The following is a 26,247-nucleotide window of genomic DNA, read 5'->3' as shown; positions in this document are numbered from 1 at the left end:
TTGAGGGGGAGCATTAGTTGGAGGGTCCCAAGTAATAAGACTGTCTTTTCTCCTTTCTCTTTCAGTTGAGTGTCCAGGAACTCCCGCATGCGAAAAAGTTGAAGCACCTGCCAGTTAAAAAGGTAACCGATAGGGACACTTTGGGGTTCTGGCAATGGTAGAGACGAAATTGATGGGGAGGGGCACAACTTCGCTTTCAGTGCTGTTATAACTTGAACGGTCACTACATGAACTGTTGTAAGTTGAGGACCACCAGCAAAAAAAGGTCGTACATCTTCGCTTTAGGGGCTCTGCAATAGATGGGACATGGGGGTCCCCCCCTTCTTCGCTCTCCTGACTTCTGCTCCGCTCCCCTCTTTTCTCTGCAGCCTGCTGTGCAAAAGAGAGAGGCTTCCAAAGCAGCAGAAGACAAGGAAGACGAGAAGGAGAAGGGGTCCGGCCCCGCAAATCCAGAGGCCCAGAAACCCATCGAGACCAAGGACGCAAAGCTGTCTCTCTCGGCCGATGGGAAACCGACAGAAGACCCCAAGAAGAAAGTCAACGGGACCAAGATAAAGTTAGAGGTGGGTGGTCTCCATTCCCCCGGGGCCTTGCAGTGTGTGTGGGGGGGGCAGTCAGAGAGCTCCTCTGTGGGCCCGGCTGAAGTGGGGCACCAAGCTTCCTTTTTGGTTAGGACCTTATTTGAAGTCCTTCTCGAGAAATGTCCCCTTTTACGACTGCAGGAAATCTGTCCAGCCAAAGACCTTCGAAGCTGTCCCCCAGGGACGCAGAGGGTTAGTTCTTTAGCCTCTGCTCCACCTTTCCCAATTGGAGGCCTCCCAGATGTGCCTTGATGGCCACTTCCAGAATTAATCCCTCCCTCCCTCTGTCCATCTTGTATGGCTGCCCATCTCCAGCCAGTGACTCTGAGTGGCAAGCAGTCATAAAAACAATTCAGACAATGCCAAAAAAGGAGAGATGCAATCCAATCCGCAGCCAAGAATGAACTTATTTAAGTTTTTAATTTACCTGTTTTTTATCTTTTAATGATTGTTAAGCTGCCCAGAGTTACCTTGAGGTAAATTAGGCAGCCAGTAAATTTTTACAAATAAATAAATTTAGCAGCCAAGAGATATTATAATTGGTTACTGTCAACATAACTAGGAAACGGGACCCTCTCTCTCTCACACACACACACACACCCAAGACCCCAGGCCCAGGCGTATAGCCAGGTCCTCAAGGACTTCTGAGAGGGCAGCAGAGTTGGGCTCTTCCTGATCTCTGAAGGGAGAGGTTCTGGAGGACGGGCTGTGGTGGAGAAGGTGTGTCTCCTGATGCACCACCGGCTGAGATTCCTTGGCCAAAGAGCCTCATGGAAGCTGCAGATCCAGCCTGTCTCTAGAGCGCCGTTCGAGGCTTTGGAGCAGAGGTCGTCTTCAGAGGGGGAGAGATGCTGAGGCTGACTGGTTTTGTAGGTTGGTGCTCCATAGCCTCCATAGCCTTCATAACATCTAGAAAAGGACCATTGAGATGGTCTACAAATGGAGGAAGGTGGTATAGACCACTCTATGGATCCCATTTCCTGCTGAGAAACCGACCAACTGCTGTCTCTGCTGCTTCTCCCTAGGCCTGGGTGTTAAGGGTGATATGGAAGAAGGTGATCCATCCTGTGTTGCAAGCAGCTTCTCGATTTACCTGAAATATGTATTTTTTTGTCTCTGCTCCAGCCCGTCACAATTGCTGAGACTTGGAAAGATGGCCCGTACGTCTTCATCCTCAGCATCACGAGCCCATCGCCCAACTGGGAACTCTCGAGTGAGTGATGGACCAAGCAAAAAATACCTTCTGATTTAAGTTGTCTTCACACGCAGAGAAGACTATTATATCCTCTTCGAAGGGGAGTTCAGCTGGGGTGACTGGGGGCGAGGGTGCTTCTTTTCCAACAGTTCTGTCCCTCCCACCCAATCTCTTTTGGTCATGGGGTCTCCTGCCCAAGACTTTGAGGAGGCCACTGGACAAGGATGGATCCAAGCCTTTCTTGAATCGCCCTTGTCCTGGGAAAGGAGTGGTAACTTTCAGAGGCCGTGCTGGGGTGGGATACAACTGCTCTGTTTTGAAGAGCTGCCTGGCAGTCCAGGAAGGTTGGATTGGAGTTCCATCAGGGGCGTCTTACCTCCTGCTTCTCCAGAAGTTGCTAGTCTTCTGTGAACTTTTTCACCTATGTCTTTTTCCCGTTCTGCCTTGCAGTTGACGTTCAGATGAAACATCCTGAGTACGTATACATCTCTGCCTCGGAATGGCCCCTCAAGGTGGTAAGTTGAAGACCCCGTTTTATGGCTCGGGAGATGGATGAGCACAGGCCATCACGGCTTGTTTCTCCCACCGGGCCTCGGATTCTCTAACTCCTTTCTCCAAATTTTCCCTACTTTTGGACACTCAGTGGCCACTGTTTTGATTAGGTACTGAGGGGCTCAGCCAGTTAGTAGAGGTGAGAGCCATTGATGGCCTCTTCCGTGGTGACCCACAGCAGAAGGGACCCTGGCCCATGGAATGGGGCAGCAGGGATCCTCTGATTCCTGTGGCTTTGGCAGCCACAGTCTACCATAAGTTACTGGGCTATATTTGACAATATCGCTACAAAGAATATTCTCTCCGTCATGCAAGTATTCCTAGTACAGGGAGTCCTTGACTTACCCCTTGCTTAACGACCATTCAGTTACGGCCTACCTGACAAAGGGGACTTAGGGCCTAAACCTGCAGCAAACGAAGGCCTCACTTGACAACCGCTGCCAAAAAGAAAAGTCATAAAAGTGGATTACTCACGTGACTAACTCATTTTACAACCCTTAACGACTTAACAAGTACAATGAGCAAGACTACCTGTATTACGTTGTATCTTCTTGCCTGTGGTTTTGCTGTGGCGGTTTTTCCCAGTCTCAGCAACTTGGAAGATGTGTGGACTTCAACTCCCAGAATTCTCCAGCCAGTTTTAAATCCAGACATCATCTAGTCGGCTAGCATGAGGGCTGAGGAATTCTGGGAGTTGAAATCCACAGGTCTTAAAAAGTTCAATACCATGCTAGCTGGGGAATTCTGGGAGTTGAAGTCCACTGGTCTTAAAATTGCCAAGATTGGGAGAGCCCTGTTCTAGAGGCAAGTTTGGCCCATAGTTTAGGGAGTAAGGGTGGGCCCCTTCTGTCCCTTCACCCCCCAACCTTTGCTCGCCCTCCTGGGCCGGCTCCCTTCATCCATGGTGGGGTTCCTCTTCCCCCCAGTTCTACATGGTGATGTGCATCGTCTACGTGCTCTACGGCGTCTTATGGCTGAGCCTGCTGGCCTGCTACTGGCGAGACATCCTGCGCATCCAGTTCTGGATCGGCGGCGTCATCCTGCTGGGCATGTTGGAGAAAGCCGTCTTCTACGCCGAATTCCAGAGCATCCAAAGCGAGGGACAATCAGGTGGGCAGAGACCCCCGGTCTGCAGGGTGGGGTCAAACCGATGGCTCTTCCTGCTTGCTCAGCGCAGGGCCCTCTGGGCGGACTGGACTACAACTCCCAGCACCTACCCGCCTCACTATAAGGGGGGGATGGGCATTGTACTCCAATGGATTTCGAAAGCCTCGGGTAGGAGAGACCAAGGTTGTCTATTTCTTTATCTATTTACAGACGGTCCTCAACGTACGACCACAATTGAGCCCAAAATTTCTATTGCTAAGTGAAATAGCTGTTAAGTTCATTTTACTCCATTTTACAACCTTGCTTTCTGTTTGTTAAGTGAATCACTGCAGTTATTAAGTTAGTCAGACGGTCGTTGAGTGAATCTGGCTTCCCCTATTGACTTTGCTGTTCAGAAGGTCGCAAAAGGGGATCACGGGCTCCCAGGACCCTGTGGCCGTCCTAAAAAGGAGTCAGTTGCCAAACGTCCAAATTTTGATCACATGGAGATGCCACAATGGTCTTAAGTGTGAAAAGCGGTCATAAGTCACTTTTTTCAGTGCTGTTGCAAATAAGCTCTTGTAAGTTGAGGACTGCCTGTATTGCATTTATCGGCCGCCCATCTTACTGACAAGCAACTCTGGGCAGCTTGCAAGCCTCAAAAAACAGGTACAAAATATTAAAATGTTAAATATTCAATAAACCAAAGTATAAATAAGTTTTTTAAAAAAATGTATAGGCTAATTGAAAAATGTCCACCCTTTGCACAGTGTTGGCCGGCTGTCCAGTCTGCCTCGCCATTTCAGAGTAGGATGGGCATGGTTGTTGATTGGGGAGGATGGGTGTTTGGGTCCTTTTCCTCCATGGGGCAGCCGTTTGAGTAAGCAGGGGGTCGGCTTCCATCTCTGAGATATGGTGCTGGGTCTCCTGCTTGGGCGGAGGGTTGGACTAGATGACCTACTCTGTCATTTGATTCTGTCCTGTGCCAAGGTTGGGCCCCGTTTGCTCCCTTCCAGGCTGGTCAGCCTTCTTCCTCTCTCTGCTCTGCTCCTTCCTCCAGTTCAAGGGGCCGTGATTTTCGGGGAGGTTCTGTGTGCGGTGAAGCGGATGCTGGCCCGGGTCCTCGTCATCATCGCCAGCCTGGGATACGGCATTGTCAAGTGAGAAGGACGGAGGGCACGAGGGCGGGATGCCCGGGGCACGGACAGAGGGCACGGCAGTCAGCGGGGGGATTTGCAGCCCGGCCCACTTCGCAGGCTTGTGGTTTGAGGGGGGGAAAAGAAAGAGGAATGTGATCTCTCTCGCTTTGAGTCGTGCAGAATAAAAGCAGCTTCTAAAACTTGTCATCTTCCCAGAGACCTTGAAACCTGTGTTTATTGTCACTTTTGTTTAATGGCATGAACCAGGGTCAAGAACCCCTGTCGCCACACAAGGGAGGTTATGTTTGTCTTGGTCATAAACAGCCGGAGTTCAGCTTAATGGCCGGATTTGTTTCCTTGTTTACATCCTGCCTTGTTTTTATAAACATATCAAGCAGTGGACATACTTAATACTCCTCCCTCCTCCTCTTTTCCCCACAACAACCCGGTGAGGTGGGTTGGGCTGAGAGAGTGACTGGCCCAAAGTCGCCCAGCTGGCTTTCATGCCTAAGGCAGGTCTATAATTCACCATCACCTGGTGAATTAGTCCAGAGTTGCCCAGTTGGCTTTCATGCCTGAGGGAGGACTACAGCTCACCCTCTCCTAGTCACCCAGCCGGCTTTCTTGCCTAAGGCAGGACTAGAACTCCCAGTCTCCTAGTGATTGACCCAAAGTCACCCAGCAGGCTTTCATGCCTGAGGCAGAACAAGAATTTACAGTCTCCTGGTCCTCGGCTTAAGATCTAATTACAGTAATCCTTCCCCCCCCCCCGCGATCCAAAATCTTGACCCCCATCGTGATGCCCTCGGCTTCTCTCTCGCAGGCCGCGCCTGGGCGCCCTCCTGAACCGCGTGGTTGGCGTCGGACTGATGTACCTGGTCTTCTCCATCATCGAAGGCGTGCTGCGGGTGAAATCTGTAAGGGTAAGGGCTTGGGGGCAAGTGGGGGTGGGCCGGGGGGGCTGGGAGGGAGCCTTACAGCTGGGTGGGCCAGGGTCTGCTCTCTCTCAGTCTCTGATTGTTCCCTCACCCCAGGAACAAGCTAACATAGTCACCCTTTCCTGTGAGATATTTCTTGCTTTTGTGGACTCCTGTATCGTCTGGTGGATATCCTTTGCCCAAAATGGCTGCCCTGCTCCTCTCTCTTATTTTCAGGGTGTCCAGCGAGGTTGGGGGGGGGAAGGAGAGGAATCTGGCTTTGCCAATAGAATTACACACACACACACACACACACACACACACACACACACACACACACACAGAGACAGACAAAATTAAGTGGCTTCTCGGTCAGTAAAAATACACCAAGAAGAGACCCCTGGTCCTAGATGAGTTAACTTATTAACTTATCCACTTACTGACTGACCGACCTATTTCCAATTTGCACAGCCACTCATTTTCCCCACACTAAGAAAGGAACCCCCCTCCCCATTTTAGACAGTGGAAGATCATGAATTTGGGGCTTTCCAAATTCCTCCCCTGCGCGGTTAAAACCTGGGTCTTTCCCCAAATGTGCACAGTGTACAGGGAATCCTCAACTTAGCGACCAATCTCTTAGTGACAGTTGAAAGTTACAACCGGGCTCCCCAAGGCTACTTAACAACCCAGTTCTGAATTTTCAACAGCAGGGGGGTGGGGTGGGGTTGCACAGCCATGTGACCTTCTGTTGGGTGCTCTGCAACTGGCCTCACTTTACGTCCATTTGCAGCATCTCACGTGGTCAGGTGACTCCCATTTTACAAGAGTTTTGCTTTCAGCCAGCATTTGCTTCTGATTTTTGGCCAAAACGGCCCATTGTGTTCACTTTATGGCCATCATAAAAGTTGTAACATTGGGTCAGTCCTGTGAATGACCTGCTTTACGACCATCATGGTTATAAGTTGAGGACTAACTGTAAGCTGGCTCAAATCTCACAAGTGGGTTTGAAAGCTGCCAACTGTTTCTTTCCTCAGTCTTCTGATCCTTTCCCTGTAACCCACTGACCTTTGCGGACGGGTTATCCCCCACCCTGTGTCCCCTGTTGCTTTCTCTCCTCTCCATCATGTTTTTTTTCTCCTTCTCTCCTTTCTCTCGTTTTATCCCAGGCTCAGGATGATTTGGTGCTGCTAGCAGCCATCCCCCTTGCTCTGCTTGACTGTGCTCTCTGCTGGTGGATATCCTCTCTGGTCCCGGCCTGCCGGGGGGTGTGTGTCATGTGGGGGGGCTCTGGGTCCCAGCCCTGCTTCCTCCTCCTCCTCCTCCCCAAACGGTCAACCTGTGGGCTTTCGAAAGAGAAGTGGGTGCCCAGGCGATAAGCTCTGTTCGTCTTGAGGTGGTTTCCGATTGGGGGTCGGAGGGCTTCGTTGAGTTCTCTTGACTCCTTGATATGGAGCTTGGAGATCCCTTAAATGTGAGCTAGCCTTGTGCTGCGGCAGCCGGAAAAGCTAATACAATCCTTAGTTGCATAAACAGGCACAGAATCAAAATCACATGAAGCGTTAGTGCCGCTTTGTAGCGCCTTAGTAAGGCCACACCTGGACTACGGCATCCAGTTTTGGTCCCCACATTACAAAAAAGATGTTGAGGCTTTGGAAAAAGCACACAGAAGAGCAGCTAAGATGATTAAAGGTCTGGAGACTAAAACATACGAAGAACGGCTGCAGGATTTGGGTTTGGCTAGTCTAGAGAAAAGGAGGACTATGGGGGACATGATAGCAGTGTTCCAATATTTGAGAGGCTGCCACAAAGACTTCAATTCCCAGAATGCCTTGGTGTCTGGCTCAGGAATTCTGGGAATTGAAGCCCACAGGTCATACAGGGGCCATAGTTCCCCACCTCTGCTGTAGAGGGTTTGGGGGGGGCACAGAGTCACAACAGTGGCGGTTGTCCATTTCCAGTTTTGGGTGCAAAGCTTCCCTGATGGGCCCCACGCTAGTTTGGTTTTTAACCACCAAGTTACAGAGTTCTCTCTGGAGAAGCGCCCAGGTTTCCCTTCTCTTGAGAGAGACTCCATCTCAGCATCTCCCCTGCTTCCTACCCCCCCACCCCACCGCCATGCTGTTCTCCTTGACCCGTGGCACATCCTGATCAGCCTGGTGCAGACCATGAAGCTGCTGAAGCTGCGAAGAAACCTGGTTAAGCTCTCTCTCTACCGCCATTTCACCAACACCCTCATCTTCGCCGTCCTAGGTGAGACAGGGCCTGGGGTTGCTTTGCGGGGTGGTGGGGGGACCCACTGCCTTCTCGTTGCTCAGGTTGGGGGGGGCAGGACTTGCTTTGAAAAACAGGTTTGGTCTAGTAGTTAAGGCGCCAAACTAAAAACTAGGAGAAAGTGAGTTCTAGTCCTGCCTCAAACGAATGAAAGCCTGCTGGGTGACTTTGGACAATCACCAGGAGGCTGGGCATTCTAGTCCTGCCTTTTGCATGAAAACTGGCTGGGTGGCTGGGTAATCACCAGGAGACGGTGAGTTCTAGTTCCACCTTAGGTATAAAAGCCCGTTGGCTGGCTTTGGGCCAGTCACCAGGAGACGGTGAGTTCTAGTTCCTGTCTTAGGCATGAAAGTCAGCTGGGCCACTTTGGCCCAGACTCTCTCGGCCCAACCCAGCTCACACAATTCTTGGAGGAAAACAAGGAAGAATGTGTGTTGTATATGTTCATCGCCTTGAATTACTTGTAAAAGTAGAAAAGGATACAAATAAGATAAATAATAAATAAATTGGGGGGGGGGAGAAGGAAGGTTACATTGCCAAAATCAGGCAGACCTAAGGCAAAAGCAGGGATGAAGTTGGATGAAAATCACTGGATGTTGCTTCCTCAGCAGCAGACGTGGCTAAGATCACAATGATTACGTCCTTCAGACATTCTCAGCTTTAAAATTAGAAAAACCCCAGGTTTTCACAGCGCCCTGCCATCTTATATCTGCTCCAATTTATTTTTTAAAGCTCCTTGCTATCGTCTTAAACCCTCCGGCATTCATCAGATAGGCCGGGAGCAGGATATTAAATCCCTTGGTTAAATTTTAATTCCAAAGACTTCCTGCTGCCTCCAGGAGACGCTTCCCGCGCCCGTCGCTTGGCTTCCCGCCCTCCTGCAGTCAGCCGCAACACGTATTTTCTCTCTCTCTGCAGCCTCCCTGATCTTCATCGTCTGGACCACGAAGACCTTCCATCTCGCCACTTGCCAATCCGTGAGTAAGCAGGCTGCTTTCTCCCCCTCTTCCTTCTTTTAAAGCAGGGGTCTTCAAACTTTGGCAACTTTAAGACTTGTGGACTTCAACTCCCAGAATTCCCCAGCCAGCCCTGAGGGCTGGCTGAGGAATTCTGGGAGTTGAAGTCCACAAGTCTTAAAGTTGCCAAGTTGAAGACCCCTGTTGGAAGGCCACAAATAAAAAATAATAAGTACAAGTTGACCCTTGCATCATTGTAATTTCATCATTGAAATTGCATCATTGAAATTTCCTCCCAAGTTTTGGGGCTCTGAAGAAAAATTTATACAGGTAGTCCTCAACTTAGGACCACGATTGAGCCTAAGCGAGAGTCGCTAAGGGAGTTTTGCCCCATGTTTTACGACCTTCCTCGCCACCGTTGCTAATCGAATCCCTGCGGTTGATAAAGTTAGTAACCCGGTCACTAAGTGAATGCGGCTTCTTCCCCATTGACTTTGCTTGTCGGAAGGTCGCAAAAGGGGATCACGTGACCCTGGGGACACTGCAGCCGTCATAAATATGAGTCAGTTGCCAAGCCTCTGAATTTGGATCACGTGGCCGTGGGACGGCTGCGACGGTCGTTAAGTGTGGAAACGGATCACAAATCGCCTTTTTAGTGAGCTTGTAATTTCGGTTGTAAGTCGAGGACTATCTTTAGCTTCTCGAGTTTCCTACACAGTGACCTGTCCTGTTTCCTCTTTTAGGACTGGCGGGAACTCTGGATTGACGATGCTTTCTGGAGATTCCTCTTTTCCATTCTTCTGCTGGTGATCATGTTCCTGTGGAGACCCTCCGCCAATAATCAAAGGTGCCGGGACTCGAACCCAGGGCAGCTGTCTCTGTCCCTTGCCCACTGGGCTTCCGTGTTCCATGCTCCTCCCAAGGGGAGGAAGCCTTTCTCCTTCAGAGGAGAGGGAGGGTCTCCTTCAAGCCCGGGAGAGAGGGCCGGTCTCCCACGGGGGAGCCCCCAGCCCCATCTGATGCCCCGGCCCCTCCCCACAGGTACGCCTTCATGCCTCTGGTGGACGAGGGCAGCGAGCAGGAGGAGGAGGGGGAAGACGAGCAGGTGGTCAACGAAGTCTTCGGTAAGCCTTGCCCGGGGGTCTCTTCCGCTCCACGGCCCCGGGACCCCGACTCACTCCGGTTCTTGAAGCCCAGGCTGGGTTCTGCTGGCGGGCTGGCCTGGCCTGCCTTTGCTCAAATGGTCAGTGAGCGCTTGCACGCCTGTGGGTGTGCCGCCCCCTGCCCCCCCCTGCCTTCCAGCTGATCTCTTGGGATCTCCTTGTGGGAGACGTCTCCGCCAAGAGAAAATGTTGCCCACCTGCGCTGGTTCTAGATTGAGCTGATCTGTCGGATCTGGGAAGGGGGGGTGTCTTTGTCCTCCCCCTCCCCCTTTGGTCTCTCTATTTTGCTAATTCTCTCTTTTTTTTGCCCAGGGATGAAGATGAGGGGGGGGAAGCCGGAGGTCAACGGGATTTTGAAAGGCAACCGAGTGGTAAGAATCTTGGATGAAGATTTCCTTTCTTCTCTTAATCTTCCTTCTTGTCCCTCTTCTCCTCCTCTTCATCCTCGTTCTCCTTCTTCCTCTTTCACTTCCTCCTCCTCCTCCCCCCCCACCCCCAATCATGGGCTTAACTTCTTTCCCCTCGTTGTCCTCCAGATGCAGGATGAAGACTTGAAATGGGTTGAAGAAAACATTCCCTCTTCCATGGCTGATGTGTGAGTCTTTTTTTGGTTCGAGATATTTTCCCTGCGTTTGGGTCATTGGGCTCCCGACAGTTCTAGAAGAAGATTGCACCGTTGAAGGGATTATGATGTAAACATTTTTTTAATTCCTGCATTTTAGTCCAAAAGCTTAGAAGAATCTCAGTGGGTCTTTCTTGGTTTTTTTGGATCACGGCAAGAAAAACTTCCATGAAATTAGGTACTTCCAGAGTTCAGCCTAGCCGTTAATCCATGCCATAAACCGAGAATTTTTAGAATTTTACTGTCAGCCGTCTGTCAGTCATCTTTGTGTATTTGTAACCCACATTCCCTCTCCTCTCTCTTCCAGCATGTTGCCGCCATTGCTGGACTCCGATGAGGTAAACCTGCCGTTTTTCATCTTTTCCCCCAAAGTCCAAATTTATTTAGTTATTTGTTCAATATCTGCAGCCCCTCCATCTCAGCCAATGACTCTGGCTCACCAGCATGCTGGCTGGGGGATTCTGGGAATTGAAGTCCACCCCTTTTAAAGCAGCCAAGTTTAAGGCCTTCTTTAAAGGAGGGGAAGCCGCAATTTGGGAAGGAGCCGTCTGGCTGAAAGCACAAAAAACTAATTTCTTTTCTCCTTCTTTCCACCTTAGGAAATAGTGACTACAAAGTTTGAAATGTCCAAGATGGAATAAAATTGTCGTTGTGGCCAGTTGCTTCGGCCGCACTCACTTTCTGACGGGTTTTGTACAAAGGAGGCCTCGGAGAGACCCTTTCCTCCTCTCTTCCATTTTTTTTTCTTTTTCCAACTGGTGTTTTGTTTTTTTAAAAAACATATATACATATGGTTTTTATCCATATATATATATACATGAGCGTGCACACACATACAAAAATACACACACCTATACATATATATATATATTTGTAAATGGTTATAAAAATTATTTTGTTACTTTCTGCATTTCTAATCCTGGAGTTTTGGCCGGACAAGGGACTCCTGACCCACCTCCTGCTGGAGAGGACGACAGAGAAGAGCAGAATTCCCCTCCGGGCCCAGTTTTGGGGACAGGTTTTTTTCCCCCTGCAATCCGGTGAACATCTGGTGTTTGTTCCCAGCGACCACAGCAGGTTCTTCATGTGAGGGTCGGGTCCGAGTGCGAATGCAGAGCGAGAGAGAGCCCCGCCAACTGCTGAGTTGCAACTCAAGCCTCTCCGTTACAGACTGGACGCTGACCGGAGACTGAAGGGGGTCTCTGTCCATCTTTCTCTGCAGGATGGTAGGCGGGAGAGGGCGAGGCGGATAAAATGCCTCTTGTCTGTTCTGAGGGAGAAATGGGACGTGGGCTGCCCACACCTGGCCGTCCTCCATTTGTAGACGAGGGGCACAAGTCAGCCAGAAAGACCCTAACCCCTGGATTATACAGATGTGTGTGTTTGGGCCAGAGTAAACTCTGACTCCAGATTTAGCAGAATTGAGCTCCGGAAACTTCCTTGGAATGGGGACAGAAAGCAGATTTAGTGCCAGAACTGCCGAGGTGCTACCGTATTAAAAGTTCCCGCACGGGTCGTCTGCGCTCAGTGTTCCCAGGCAGGATTGTGACTGCAGGGGTGGAGCTGTGCTGGCCCTCAGCGTGGCCTGGTTGCATGGCCAAGACCTTGAGACCAGGTTGATTAACGTGGCATAACAGAACCATCCGCTTCTTCCTGGCTATTGGGGGTAACGCGTGACGAAAAAGATTCTCTCTCTCTCTTTGTATCTCATCCAAAGCACCTTCTAAGTTTGCCATGCCCGGCTTTGGTCCCTTCCTGCCTCCCAAGAGATTTGGGGCCCAGAGAGACACAGTCAACAGGTGTCCGGTCATGTTCACCCTTCCAAAATTGCTTTCCAATTTCTGAATTTATCTGCACTGCAGCAATCTTATCGGGAAGCAACTGATGACAGGTTTTTTCCCCCCATTTGGGATCCAATCTAGAGAACTGGGGTGGGCTGGTGAAGGAGTGGCAGATTAAGTACTTATTAATTTATTTTCAAATTGTGAATATGACTTTGGAGAAAGAAAGCCATGAGTGTTTAATGCAGTAATATTTTTAAAATAAACCACTATCCCACTAATCAGTGTACGTCTCTTGATTTATTTCAGCTTTCGCTGAAATGTTGCCTTAGCTGGGAGTTCATTTAAGCATTGAGCCATTTAATGCAGGGGTGAGGAACTATGGCCCCTTTCTGACCTGTGGACTTCAACTCCCAGAATTCCTGAGCCAGAATTCTGGGAGGTGAAATCCACAGGTCAGAAAGGGGCCATAGTTCCCCACCCCTGCATTAAATGAACCTTTAGGCTAGATTTTTATCATGCACTTTGCTAAAAAGTCACGTGAACCAGAACATTAGAAGACGGATTCCTTGGATTGGTGGTGGATAAATCAGATTTCCCTCTGCTCCCACAGATATTTTGGACAAATAAAAGTATAGTAGTCAGTTTCCCTAATAAATTCTTTCTCAAGCTTGACAACTTTTAAGATGTGTGGATTGCAATTCCCAGAATTCCCCAGCCAGTATGCTAATGAACTTTAAAAATAGCTGGACTTCCATCTTCCAGAATTTCCCAGTTGGCATGCAATTCCACATGAAGAGAGTTCAGTTCCCAGAATTCTGGGAGTTCCTATGGAATTCTGGGAGTTGAAGTCCACTCATCTAAAGTTGCCAAGGTTGCGAAGCTCCATCCTTGCATCTTCAGGGTCTCTCAGATACTTGGAGCTTTCAGGTGGGGGTCTTTTTTTGAGGGCCAAATGTGACATTGGTGCCATTTCCTGGCTCACATCTGCTACCTGCCACAACCATTCACACAATCAGACCTTTCTATTAGAAAGTGGCGGATGCTAAAGGTACAAACAGGTAGCCCATGTACAAAACTACCCATCTTCCAAAGCTGGAAGTTACACCCCCCCTCCAAGTCAAAATGGATCTCCTTTGAGAAACCTGCCCAGTCCAGAGCAGATGTTGCTGCAGCTTCATTCACCACAAGCTCCTTCAAAGGTCAGTAGATGCCACCTGGGCACTCACGGCCACAGGTTGATGTCCTGCCTCTTTGCACGGATGAAAAGTCAGCCCCATCTTTGCACTGAGGTCTACTCCGAGGTGGCTCACCAGACTTAAACCCAAGCTCGCTCTCTTCCTGAAATTGTAGCTATCTTCTGGATCTCCTGATCTGGAACCCATCTCCGAGCAGATGCAGGCACAGCCCACCCAGGAAAGGCAACTTCTTGAAAGTCCAGAAGAAGCTGGTCCCGCTCCTAGGAGCCCAGGTTTTCCCCCGCAGGACTCTCCAGTTTAGTTGACTGCACTGTCCCCGTTTCCCAACGCCCTCTACGTGGGAGGGGGCCCCTCATATTTGAGCATGAGGTGGAAGGATTTGGCAAAGCCGTTGGTCTGGAGACAGGGGGGCTGAGAGAGGGGGAGGAAAGAGGGCTGGCACAGCAGCCACATCAGCACCGCAAAGGTGGTGGTCAGGAGCAGCCAGAGGACGGAGGCTCTGCAGAGCTTCTGGGGCCGGGCAGAAATCTCGGTGGGTGGCTGCAGGTCACATCTGGAGAGAGAAAAGGGGGAGACGGTTTCAAGCTTGGAATTCAAACTTTCTTCCACTAAGTAGAGGAATCCTCGATTTACAACAGATCATTTAGTGACTGTTCAAAATCACGACCACCCTGAAAAAAGGGGGTTATGACCATTTTTCACACTTATGACCATTGCAGCATCCCCAGGGTCACATGATCAATATGTGCACACTTGGCACCTGGCATGTACTTATGACCGTCGCCGTGTCCCGGGGTCATGCGATCCCCTTTTGTGACCTTCTGACAAGCAAAGTCAGTGGGGAAGCCGGATTTCACTTAAGAAATGTGCTGCTAACTTGACAACTGTGGTAATTCACTTAACAACTGTGGCCAGAAAAGTCATAAAATGGGGCAAAATTCACAACTGTCTCACTTAAGAACAGAAATGTTGTGCTCGGTTGTGGTCATAAGTTGAGAACTACTGTAATTCCAGTCCAACAGAATCTTGCTAGTGATATATACCAGAATGCAGGGAGACCCCAGTTGCATTCCTACAACACACACAGCCTGGTTACTAAACTAATCCATTTTTAAAAAATTTGTGGCAGCACAGTGGCTGAAACCGGCTGCGTTCATCGAAACCCTAAATTATTCTAAAAAAGTTCTAAAAAAGCCACTTACTCTTTCTCAATAGTAACCATAAATTCTGCTGACTGGGAATTTTGCAATGTCGTCTTGGAGATCTAGGAAAAGGTTCACAAGATGGGGGGAAAAAATCAAGCTTTTTTTTTTAAACTTGGAGCTTTTAAAAGCAGCATCCACTTTTAAAATTTCCTTCTAAAACAGGGAAGTTTTTTGCAGCTGGTTCTAGTGCTTAAGGCCCCAGGCCGAAAAGCGGGAGATGGTGAGTTCTAGTCCTGCCTTAGCGACAAAAGCCAGCTGGGTGACCTTGGACCAGTCCCCCTCTCTCAGTCCAACCTCACAGGGTGGTTGTTATGGGAAAAGATGAGAAGGAAGATATGTTGGATAAGCTCACTGCCTTGAATTATTTGTAAAAATAATGAAGACGGAATACAAATAAATAAATAATAATAAAAGAGATGGCACTTGTGGCATGTTCAGGAGATCCTTGCCAATTGCCCTTCTGATCTCCCAAGCAGATCTTGCCCACATTCACTTTTGTTTCATTTCTCCTCTGTTGCTGACATGGATCCCATCAGCTTTTGTCAATAAATGTGGGTGGGCCTTACCCGTCGTTCCTTCTCCAGCCGCAACTGGCCAGTGATGAGGGTCTGTTTGCCTTTTTTCCTGGACCATCGCTGGGCCTTCTGCCTTCTAGGCTGTCCCCCCCTTGCATGAATCTGCAGAGGGAATGTGAAGAATGGGTCATGAGTCACATAACTCACTTTTTTTTACGTAACTTTGAACGGTCGTTATACAAACTGCTGTAAGCTGAGGTCTGCTTGAATACAGCTTAGTCCAGGTGCAGGCAACCTTGGCTCTTTTATGGCTCGTGGACTTCAACTCCCAGAATTCCTCAGCCAGCTGGCTCAGGAATTCTGGGAGTTGAAGTCCACGAGCCATAAAAGAGCCAAGGTTACCTACCCCTGGCTTAGTCTATTTAAGTTTGTGTATTTTATATTCTTTTTAGCTTTTGAAATTACTGTTTGCATTCAATCATTTCCAGGCTGCTCTGATGACCATAATCGAGATCGGATTTGGTTTGGAATCCTTGCTCTGCTACTGAGCTGGGACGATGGATTCTCAGCTTCAGAACTGATCTCCTTTTTGCAACCTTGCAAGTTCTGACTTTGCTCCCCCGGGAGAATTGCGTACCTCTTTGGTCTCTGGCGGCATTCCCCTTTGGTTCCGGCGGTTCTGGTCCAGCCAGGTCTCAATGCGTCTGGGATCAAACCCTGTGGCTTCAATGAGTGGGCAGCAGACCCCTGTCCTGGGCTGCTGGCCAGCTCCTGGCTCCAGGGAGGTGGAACGTCCTACCCCAAAGGAACAACAGAGTTGAAATGTGCCCCAAAACAAAATTTTCGACCCACAAGCCAAAGAATCTTCAGCAACTGTCAGAAAAATAAACCTGTTTAAGTTTTTAAAGCAGTTTTCCCCTGCGGATGCAGCAGCATCACACTGTGGGCTGTGGAGGATGGACACTGTGATCCCAGCAGAACCTGACGGTGCCCAGTTGGCTAAAGCTGCTCTGAATCAGAGTCATCATATAGGCGGCATAAAAGAAATTAATAAATAGCTATAAGTAAATAAACCAGTAGATGTCAAAGGCACGTTGGCAGAAAATGTGGGCTAGGGGATTTCTATGTAGAGGAAACTGCACGGGGGTCCTCATTTAGCGACCGCTGCCATTCAGAGTGATGACCATGACTTTGCAACCTTGCTTGCACGAGCTTTGCAAGTCTGTGAAGTGAAAGAAAGCTGAAGCCGGATCATAAGCACCCTCGTGGTTCCATTTGGTGACTGCTTCACTTAACGAGCGAGTTGCTGGTTCCAATTGTGGTCGCTAAACGAGTACTAGCTGGGGAGTGGGTGAACAACTAACAGCACGCAGACATTCACAAGAACACGAAAGAGGGAACGGCTTTTTTTTTTTTTAAGGAAAATGGTGGGGAGTGAAAAGGAAGTTCCTGGACTTACCCCAAACATCTGTTTCCACTGGATCAGTCCCCGGGCAGCTGCAGGGCTTCCCGTCCTCTGGGAAACCGCTCTGCGCCTGTACAATCACCGGAGAATCGGGAACAGGCCAAGCACACGCTTAGAAAGGGGCACCTCCCCACCACGACCCCCAAAGAGCTTCACAACTGTACGGTTTGTTCACAGTCAACAGGCACAATTGGAGCCCACAATTTCTGTTGCTAAGCAAGACAGTGGAGTTTTGCCCCACTTTACAACCTTTCTTGCCACCGTTGTTAAGTGAATCACTGCCTGGACTGATAGATTGATTATTGGAGTTGCATTGCAGTTCCGCATCTGGCCCAAAGCAGGAAAATAGGACCTGCTACGAACTACGTTGTAAATTGTCCGGTGTGAGTTGGGCAGCTCTATAAATTTATTTCACAAATAAATAATAAATGCAGGTAGTCCTTGACTTACGACCACGACTGAGCCCAATGTTTCTATTGCCAAGTGAAACATTTGTAAAGTGTATTTTGCTCCATTTTATGACTTTTCTTGCCACAGTTAGTCAACAAATCACTGCAGTTCTCAGTTTAGCAATACGGTTGTTAAGCGAATCCGGCTTCCCCCCTTGAGTTTGCTTGTTAGAAGGTCGCAAAAGGGGATCACGTGAGACCCCGGGAAACTGAGACCGTCATAAATATGAGTCAGTTGCTGAGCATCTAAACTTGGCTCACGTGACCCGGGGGCGCTGCAACCGTCACAAATACAGGCCGGTTGCCAAGCAATTTAACTTTGACCAGGTGACCCTGGGGGGATGCTGCAATGGCCGTGTGCGTGAAAAAGGGCCATCGGTCCCTTTTCGGAGTGCCGCTGTAACTTCAAGCAGTCACTAAATGAACGATTGTAAGCTGAGGACTGCCTGTACTTAGACTATTAATCACAGGAAACCTCCCCCATCAGTGGCAGTCTACCTGTCTTCTGAAAGGCAAGTCCAGGCCAACCTAGAACATTCCTTCCGAAAAGCAATGGCTGGTCCTCATGATTCGTTTCCACCACCGGCCCGGGGCACTCAGCCCCCTCCCCCCTTCCCCCAAATCCCCCCTTCCTCCGATACCCACCGCAAATTCTTCCACAATGCCGCAGCTCCAGCGCAGGGAACGGCTCCTTCGCCGAAGAGGCTCCCCCTGGCTGAGGCCTGCAAGACACGAGGAGGGGGTGGCATAATCTGAGACCCTGGGGAGGCCCTCTAGAGAGGCCTCACTTTACGACCGCAGTCGAGCCCAAAATTTCCGTTGCTAAACAAGACAGTGGTTAAGTGGATTTTGTCCCATTTTACGACCTTTCTTGCCACAGTTGTTAAGTGATTCACTGCCATTGTTAAGTTAGTACAGGAAGTCCTCAACTTACAACAGTTCGTTTAGTGACTGTTCAAAGTTACAACGGCCCTGAAAAAAGTGACTTATGATCATTTTTCACACTTCCGACTGTTGCTGCGTTCCCAGGGTTACGTGCTTGACAGCTGACTCATATTTATGATGGTTGCAGGGGTCACGTGATCAACTTCTGTCACCTTCTGACAAGCCAAGTCAACCAGAAAGCCAGATTCACTTAACAACCGATTTACTAACTTATCAACTGCAGGGATTCGCTTAACATCTGTGGCAAGAAAGGTCGTAAAATGGGGCAAAACTCACTTAACCAATGTCTCGCTTAATGACAGAAATGGGCTCAATTGTGGTCTTAAGTCGAGGACTACCTGTGACACAGTTATTAAGCGAATCTGGCCTCCTCATTGGCTTTGCCTGTCAGAAGGTCACAAAAAGTGATCACTGGGACCCCAAAACCATCACAAGTACATGCCAGTTGCCGGGCATCTGAGTTTTGATCACGTGACCACAGGGATGCTGCAACGGTCGTGTGAAAAACGGTCACACGTCCCTTTTTTCAGTGCCGTTCTAACTTTGAACGGTGACTAAATGAGCTGTTGTAAGTTGAGGACCGCCTCCATAGAGCAGGTATCCCTTGCTCCTCCACCCCACACCTACCCATGACCGCACTGCAATAGGAGGAGTCTTCGTCCTGCGAGGTGGAGCCCCCCACGTCCACCGAGGGGTCCCACTCCAGGTCCGCAGCCGAGGAGTCACCGGCAGGAGCCGGTGCTCCGTAACACCGGACGGGCTGAGGGGTGGAGTGGGCCAGGAGAGCCTCGGGAATCAGGGCGGTGGCGGGTTCAGGGTCCCCCATGTGAAAGGGCAGCGATCTTTCCATGAAGCAGTCCGACTCCGAGCCGCTCTCTTGGTCCGACTCCCACTCGTCCTCGAAGACCTGGGGACAGGAGGGACAGGTGCATTTGAGGGCCTTCTTCCCTGCTGCCCCAAGCGACCTGGGCACGTGGGAAGGCGTCCCTGTGGAACTCTGTGGTGGAGAGCCAAGCTGGATGCAATGTGCCAAGTGTGGTCTTTACAAGGCAGTGTAAAGTGGTACTAACACTTCCCTCGAAGGGTGAAGAAAGAAAGAAAGAAAGAAAGAAAGAAAGAAAGAAAGAAAGAAAGAAAGAAAGAAAGAAAGAAAGAAAGAAAGAAAGAAAGAAAGGAGTCATATACCAGCCTCATGCTGACCAGGCGCCGCTGAAACTGGAAGACCCTTGACAAGACCACCTGGTGGAAGCCAATCAGCTCCTTCAAATCTTCCTCCAAGGCCTCCGCATCCTCCGGCTGGCTCTTCTGGATCAAATACTCGGCGTGAACCACGAGGTGATCGACATGCTCCATGTTGGTCTGGACGTCTTGCTGGAATGCCTGGACATCCAAGAGAGGCCAAACAAGGGCAGGACCCCAATCAGCCTTTTGCACAGACATCTTCAAAGAAACATCTCGGGGTTCCCCCCCACCCCCAGGACTGACCACTGAAGGATGCGAGGATTCCAGATCCAAGATTCCAGGTTGGATGAATCTTGAGGAAAATCCTGCAGGAACCAGCAAAGGTGGGCAGAGGAGCACCTGCCTATCTGTCTGCTGGACACCGAGCCCGTTTTACCTGCAGCTGTCGCATTTTCTCCAGCGACGTTCCTGCGGAGAAGTGCTCCACGTCAGTCAGCCGCAGGTCCAGCTCCATCAGCCGCACCTGGATGTCCCCCTTCTTCTGTCCGAACTCCTCCCATTGATTGACAAAATGCTGAGGGAGAAGGCAAAGCAGAGGATAACAGGCGGCCAAGAGGATCTCTGTGGCTCAGAGTTGCACTTCGGATTCCTTGGTGCCCTCTGGGCTTAGCAGCTTCCTTGCAGACGTTTCATGACCCAACTAGGGAACCTCGTCAGTGCTAGAAGGCAGGGGGGTTGTGGAGAGGAGGGGGAGGGGGAAGGGGAGGACTGTGGGGTCCCTGGTGTTCTCTTAGGCTGTTTTCTTGCAGACATTTCATTATCCAGTTGGGTAACTTCATCAGTGCTGGAAGAGAGCTACCTTCCTTCTAGCACTGATGATGTTCCCCAGTTGGGTCACGAAACGTCTGCAAAAAACAACCAAGTTCAATTCTCCGCCCTCCAGTCAGAGCTGAAGAAGCTTCATGGGTGAGAAGCGAAACGTCTTCAAAGAAAAACCAGGAACATCTAGTTGCCTCCTGAAAAAGCACCTTTGGGGCAACTGTGTCCTGGAGGACGAGAATCTCCATGGAAACCGAGTCCAATGAGCACCCGGGACCCCACAGAGACGTCTAAGGTTTGACGGGCAGCACTGCCACTTAGGGCTGTGCCAACATGACCCCAAATCCATAGCTGGCCGGGACCCACCCAAGGCACCAGGACCGCGTCAAGGGTCCTCCGGGCTGACCTGAAGCCTCCTGGAAACCGCAGCCGCTCGAGTCTGCAATTCCTCCCAGCGCCAGTTGACCTCCTGCACGGAGGACCTCAGACGTGGACTGATGCCACCCATCCACACCAGCTGGTGGTACTGCCTGTTCAGGGACGCCAAAGGCCAGACCTTCTCGGAGACATCCTTCTGCAAGGCCTGGGGGGGCGGGGGGAGGAAAAAAATCCCAGAAGGGATCCCAGAAGAGTTTGCCCAACATTTGCGTTGCTAAGCCAAACATGTTATAGGGCAGAGTGTCCAGCCAGGAGGGGTCCAACTTGGGGAACTTGAAGATTTGTGGACCTCAACTTCCAGAATTCCCCAGATCTTACCACAGGGCAGCTAACAATATTAAAAGATAAAATAATACAAATACAATATTACAAAAGTATAAATATGCAAAGTTAGCGCAGTATTCTTCAACCTTGTCAACTTTAAGATCTGTGGACTTCAATTCCCAGAATTCCACAAGTCTTAAAGTTCCAAGATTGGACACCTCCTGGTCTAGGGTCTGCTGCCTGAGCAAGGGGTTGGACTAGAAGACCTCTAAGGTCCCTTCCAACCTCGTTCTTCTATTTCTATTTCCGGGACCCTTGGATTTTGCATTTTGAGTCCGTCTTCTCGCCTCGACAGACACATTCAGAGCGGGGAGCACAAAGTGGCTTCTGTTTTTCCCTGCTTGCCCCACAAAGGTGTAGAGAGGCCTCTGAATGCCGCAATTGTTTGCTGTTGCTCCTTGCGGTTCTTGGCAATCAAAGAGCTGCCTTTATCTTGTTGATCTCTGCAGATCCGGAAAGCCACCAAAATCCTTCCTTGCCAGGGAAAGGGGAGCACGTAAATTTCGTGAGATTGCTTCCTTGGATTGATGTCTAATTCAATTTATACAGCCAACCCCCTCGAATGAATGAGCCTGGCTGGCTAAGAGCGTTAGCAAATATTAAAATACTAATAATAATAATTAGTAATGATAATCATTAGATAATAATCGAATTAAATAATTAAAAATTTAAAAAATACGTTTGATGTTTTAAAAAATGTGTGATTTTAAAAATATTTAATTTTTAAAACGTTTCATTTTAAAAAGGGCTTTGAAACATTTCTAATTTTTAAAAAAGAGTTTTTAAGATATGCTTAACTTGAAAAGGGGTTTTAGAAATATATTTTATTTTAAAAGCATTTCTTAAAGTCATCGTTTCGATATTTATGAACAGAAAGAGTGAAAAAGCAAAAAAAATAAATAAAAGAGACTCACATAAAACAGGGGCCAGGCTACAGGTAGTCCTTGCCAACTGACTCGCGTTTATGACGGTCGCAGGGTCCCGGGGTCACGTGATCCCCCTTTTGCGACCTTCTGACGAGCAAAGTCAACGGGGGAAGCCAGATTCATTTAACAACCGATTTACTAACTTAACAACTGCAGTGATTCGCTTAACAACTGTGGCTGGAAAAGTCGTAAAAGGGGGCCAAACTCACTTAACGAACGTCTCACATAACCACATACATTTTGGGCTCCGTTGTGGTCGTGAGTCGAGGACTGCCTGCATCTGTTGTCCTGGCAACCAGTCAGCTCCTGGAGAGACTGGGGGGGGCAAACCCACCGAATACCCACGGTCAGAGCCAGAAGCAGCGCCCTCTGCTTACCCGGAACCTCCGCAGCTCCTTTCGGGAGTCGTGGTGGGAGACCAGCGAGGACCTGGGGGTGGAGGCCACCCTCTCGGCCGCCCAGAGCCAGTCCTGGAAGCGGAAGAGGCCGTCCTGGAGGGTCCTCTGCAGGGTCCAGGCCGCCTGCTCCCTGGAAGAAGGGCAGGGTGTGAAAGGCCGAGAGGGACACCCCCCCTCCGCCGCTTTCTTTCGTTCTGAATGAAAAAGGACGGGACATTTCCTGTCTGGGGAAGCAGAGGCCTGCACGCCAGGAACAACAGTCCAGCTGTTAAGTGATGTCCTTCTCCAAGGCAGAGATGGAAGATGTATCTCTGTCTGCCTATCTATCTACCATCCATCCATCTATCTATCTATCTATCTATCTACCTAGCTACCATCCATCCATCCATCCATTCCTTCCTCCTTCCCTCTTTCTTTCTCTCTTCTGTATACTCCTCTCAAGGTTTTTCATCCATGCTGTGCCAGCTCAGTATGAAAATTGACTGATGGATGGCAGGCATAAACCCAGAAAGCCTTGCCACTGTTTCCAGCAAAATTAATTTTGTGCATTGCATTTATTATAGCCCCGCACTCCAACAACTCTGGGTGGTTCACACAATCCCATCCAAAATAAAATAATTAAAAACATAAATAAAACCATGAAGCCTGGACTGAAAGCAGGTAATAAAACACTGTGTGGCAGCCTTTCTCATTCAAAAAAGCTTATTAACCTGAGGTTTGGCACCAAAACTGTCTTTGGAGTCTTTCAGAACCTCAAAAAACACACTCCTTTCTATGACTGTTCTACATTTTGTGCCTGTTTACTCTCTTACAATTCCTTTCTCTCCAATGATTGTAAACACAAATATTAACTCCCTTCTTGCTAATTATCCCAGCATTCACAAGGAAAACACCATTGCAGTCATGTGATTTCCATTTAGTGACTGCTTCACTTAACAACTGTCAGTCCCAATAGTGGTTGCTAAACAAGGACCCCTTGTCCTTCTAAGAACTTCATTCCCCTCACCTGATCCGTTTCTCTACTGTCGCCGTGCAAAGGTTGCAAGCAGCATTTACTGGCATCATCGGCTCCCCAGGCCACTTGCGGCAACTCTGTTTATCCGGGAAAAGGTTGAAGTTCACAGCTTCTTCCTGCATCCCAGCTGTTGGTTTCAGCCTCGTGACTCCGTGGCAGAAGATGCCCCGAAACTCCCCTTGAGGTGTCTGAAAACTGGAGAGAACCCCAAATGCCTCCAGTTTAGTCCCACTGGCTTGGAAGGAGGCAAAATCCTTTCGCCAGCCTTATTTGGAGAATCCTGTTCAGACTTCTAGAAAACAAAGCAAATAAAAACCAAAAGAAGTGAGCAGCAGAAGAGCAAAACAGGCTTTTCAGGCAGACCAATAATATATTGATTTTTAGCATTTTGCCCCCAAAATGCATCACGCACCAACTTTGCTTAAAGTTTCGATCTATGCTAAATACATCACTATTCACTTTGCACTTGGAGATTCCTGGGATGTGGTGTCAAATTATGATAGTTTTTGCCTGTTTTTATTGCACTTAATCTGCTTTATGGCATGGAGATCTACTTTTAATGCAGCACAGCCTTGAAGTTGCATGGTGCTGGATAAATAAATAACACTAGTCACAACATGGGTGTGCGGCAGGCTGCCTTCATCTAACAAAGCACATCCAGCACGTGCCGAGTGTATTTATATAACTGCAGTTCATCTGGCTCCAGGGGAAAACAGCCACATCCAACAGAAAGGTGTGTGCAACATTTTTTCTTTCTGACTTCTTCTCTTTATAATTTGTACTCAGGGTTTGTTCCCTGTATGTATACTTTTGTTTATGCATGAAAAATATCCCATTTTTGCCAAGCCTTGTTTTTTTTCCTGAAATGCCATCTCCCTCTCACTGCTACTATCAAAATAATAATGATAGTAAACATCAGCCACATAGCACCACGGAATTAATCATTGTTAATTGTTGTTAGCTGCGAAGTCGTGTCCGACCCATCGCAACCCCCTGGACAACGTTCCTCCAGGCCTTCCTGTCCTCTACCATCTTCTGGAGTCCATTTAAGCTCACGCCTACAGCTTCAGGGACTCCATCCAGCCACCTCATTCTCCGTCGTCCCTTTCTTCTCTTGCCCTCCACCTTTCCCAGCATTGTTAATAAGGAAGACAAAGAAGTCTGGTTAATGGACGCTGCAGTGCCTGGAGACAGCAGAAGAGAAGAGGAAGAACTGGAGAAGATCACAAAACACAAAGACCTGCAAATTGAAGTAAAATGGCTGTGGTCTTTGGGTGCAATCCCAAAACATTTGGAGCACCACTTGAACTCATATCGGCATTGACAAATTCACCACCAATCAATTGCAAAGGGCAACTTGACTTGGGACAGCTTCCGCAAGGAGACCTTTAAAGTTCAAATAACACTTGCCTATCCCAGGTCCTTGGGAAGGACTTCATAGGCAGACAAACCTGCCAAGTTCAGTCTGAACATCCGGCTGACTGTGCAACCAACTATACTGAGAGCCCTTCAATCTTGAGAAACAGACTGAATTGTCTGGAGGGGTAAAATTCTTTAACACATTAGGGAAAATTGTACCTGGATTTTGCAGTTTTGTAAACCTTGGCTGTTTGGCCAGCCCCAAGCCCTGTGGGCTAAAATTGCATAGGCTGCTGGTTTTTGAAGCTCCAGACTCCGGGCAATTTGCAAAACATCTGGATGCCATGTCTAGGGAGATTCTCCATCTTCCAGGCTGTGGTTGTCCCAAAGGTGCTTTTTCCAAAAGGCAGCTGGACTTTCTTGGTATTTTTCTTTGAAAATGTTTTGCTTCTCATCCAAGAAGCTTCTTCAGTTCAGGTCCCTTGAGATCATCCAGCATTTCCCCTGTTTTGTGCAGGTTTGAACAATCCCTGACAGATAGCTGTTGAGGCTTTGCTTGAACTTACCCAGGGGAAGGGAAAGAGAAAGTGGAAAGAAGGAAGGAAGGAAGGAAGGAAGGAAGGAAGGAAGGAAGGAAGGAAGGGAGGGTGGGTCTTCCCCCAATTTATTCAACTGCTTTTATAATTAGGAAATTCTCCCTAACTTTCCACTGGGACCACCCTTTCTCTCATGTCCATTATTCCATCCTTCAGCAGCCTCTGAGCATGTGCAGAGCGCACTTTGCCTAGCTACCCCTGAGCAACCTGCCCATCTTCTGCTGGGGCATTTTTTTCAGGGGCATCTGAAGGAAGCGGACGCCCCCGAGTTTTACAGCACGCGGCCATCCTGGCTAAAGGTCCACCTTTCATGCAGTTCTGCCTTTTCTGAGCCCTGAAACCCGTGACGGACCAGCCTTCGAAGAAAGACAACTCCTTTTTTATTTATATGTCACCTTTAGAAACCGCCCGTCTCCTTCCCAGAGCACGTTCGCGTATGCGTGAGAATCCCAGCCCCTCTTAACGTGCCTATCAATCATCTCTCGCTTTAACCTGCAGCCCCACCTTGCACAGATCGCGCTCAATTTTCAGCCCTGCAGCTTTTGCAAACTCACACCCACAACCAAAACAATCCATGTGGGAGAGACTTTGCATCTCCCTGGCAGGTCACCCTCCCCCCCTCCAGGCTCAGAGGACACCCCAACTTCAGGCAGCAATGCCCCCCCCCTGAAAGAGAAACTCTCCATCTACCTGCTGTCCAGAAGCTGGGATCCTCGCTCTGAGCGTCTGCATTTCCCCTGCCTGTCAATCATTAAACGGGTAGCAAACAAGGATCGAGACAGAGCACCATCCTCTTCCTCCTGGGCCAACGTGACGGAAAACAGGTGTGCAAATGCCCGGAGAAGGCTTGGCTGAAAGGGCCCGCCCGCCCCTGCTTTGCTTCTCCTGCTCTTCAAGCAGAGAGTGGCTCTCCACCTCACCTGCGCCAGGTAGAAGCAGGAGAGCAGGGACGGCTGGTAGGTAACTCGATTCTCTTGGGGCAAAAGGATCTGGCCCAACCCTTTTCCAGCGCTGGGTGGCAGCTGCTTCTCTGGCAGGGCGGCGTGCCAAACTAACAGATGCCACCTGCCGTTTTCCAAGACGGGAGGGGGACCTCGTCTTAGCCGCCTGGTGGGGCTGGGCAGGTGAGTGCCCCACCGGAGGAAAGGG

At 49.3% G+C, this 26,247-nt stretch overlaps 2 protein-coding genes across 5 annotated transcripts in view; one reads left to right on the top strand and one right to left on the bottom strand.

The window, feature by feature from the left end:
• The window catches only part of LOC310644545 (transmembrane protein 87A-like), a 15,108-nt gene extending 2,564 nt beyond the window's left edge, over positions 1-12,544 (top strand). Inside the window, exons 5-20 of one of the 4 annotated variants that reach the window (XM_083369650.1) lie at positions 66-122; positions 369-563; positions 1,707-1,794; positions 2,227-2,291; positions 3,255-3,438; positions 4,475-4,574; positions 5,377-5,476; positions 5,588-5,661; positions 7,614-7,720; positions 8,660-8,718; positions 9,441-9,544; positions 9,739-9,821; positions 10,173-10,231; positions 10,397-10,455; positions 10,790-10,820; positions 11,082-12,544. In XM_083369650.1, coding sequence (XP_083225776.1) covers positions 66-122; positions 369-563; positions 1,707-1,794; positions 2,227-2,291; positions 3,255-3,438; positions 4,475-4,574; positions 5,377-5,476; positions 5,588-5,661; positions 7,614-7,720; positions 8,660-8,718; positions 9,441-9,544; positions 9,739-9,821; positions 10,173-10,231; positions 10,397-10,455; positions 10,790-10,820; positions 11,082-11,123 — 1,407 coding nt within the window. In that variant the 3' untranslated portion in view covers positions 11,124-12,544. Of the gene's footprint in view, positions 1-65; positions 123-368; positions 564-1,706; positions 1,795-2,226; positions 2,292-3,254; positions 3,439-4,474; positions 4,575-5,376; positions 5,477-5,587; positions 5,662-6,636; positions 6,708-7,613; positions 7,721-8,659; positions 8,719-9,440; positions 9,545-9,738; positions 9,822-10,172; positions 10,232-10,396; positions 10,456-10,789 lie in introns of all 4 variants that reach the window. The other 3 variants (XM_083369649.1, XM_083369648.1, XM_083369647.1) reach the window with 3 other exon arrangements.
• Positions 12,438-26,247, bottom strand: SYNE4 (spectrin repeat containing nuclear envelope family member 4). Its single transcript, XM_083369651.1, has 13 exons — positions 25,789-26,247; positions 23,135-23,338; positions 22,108-22,258; positions 20,449-20,625; positions 19,660-19,797; positions 19,227-19,421; positions 18,669-18,948; positions 17,742-17,818; positions 16,642-16,717; positions 15,820-15,977; positions 15,234-15,344; positions 14,665-14,726; positions 12,438-14,015 (listed from the first exon to the last, which is right to left on the bottom strand). The coding sequence occupies exons 1-13, from the start codon at positions 25,848-25,850 to the stop codon at positions 13,796-13,798; spliced, it is 1,911 nt and encodes a 636-aa protein (XP_083225777.1). The 5' UTR covers positions 25,851-26,247; the 3' UTR covers positions 12,438-13,795.

The sequence above is a fragment of the Vipera ursinii genome (genome assembly GCF_947247035.1).
Source record: "Vipera ursinii genome assembly, chromosome: 9".
Classification (NCBI taxonomy): domain Eukaryota; kingdom Metazoa; phylum Chordata; class Lepidosauria; order Squamata; family Viperidae; genus Vipera; species Vipera ursinii.
Note: the sequence above shows the minus strand (reverse complement) of the source record. Positions and strands in the feature narration are given on the sequence as shown.

Excerpts from the sequence above, each read along its gene's own strand:
- SYNE4 (XM_083369651.1), bottom strand. The coding sequence starts at position 25,850 with ATGATTGACAGGCAGGGGAAATGCAGACGCTCAGAGCGAGGATCCCAG. Across the intron at positions 20,626-22,107 it reads AGGAGCTGCGGAGGTTCCGG|GCCTTGCAGAAGGATGTCTC; the intron begins GTAAGCAGAGGG and ends CCGCCCCCCCAG. Across the intron at positions 16,718-17,741 it reads GCATTGTGGAAGAATTTGCG|GCGCAGAGCGGTTTCCCAGA; the intron begins GTGGGTATCGGA and ends GTGATTGTACAG.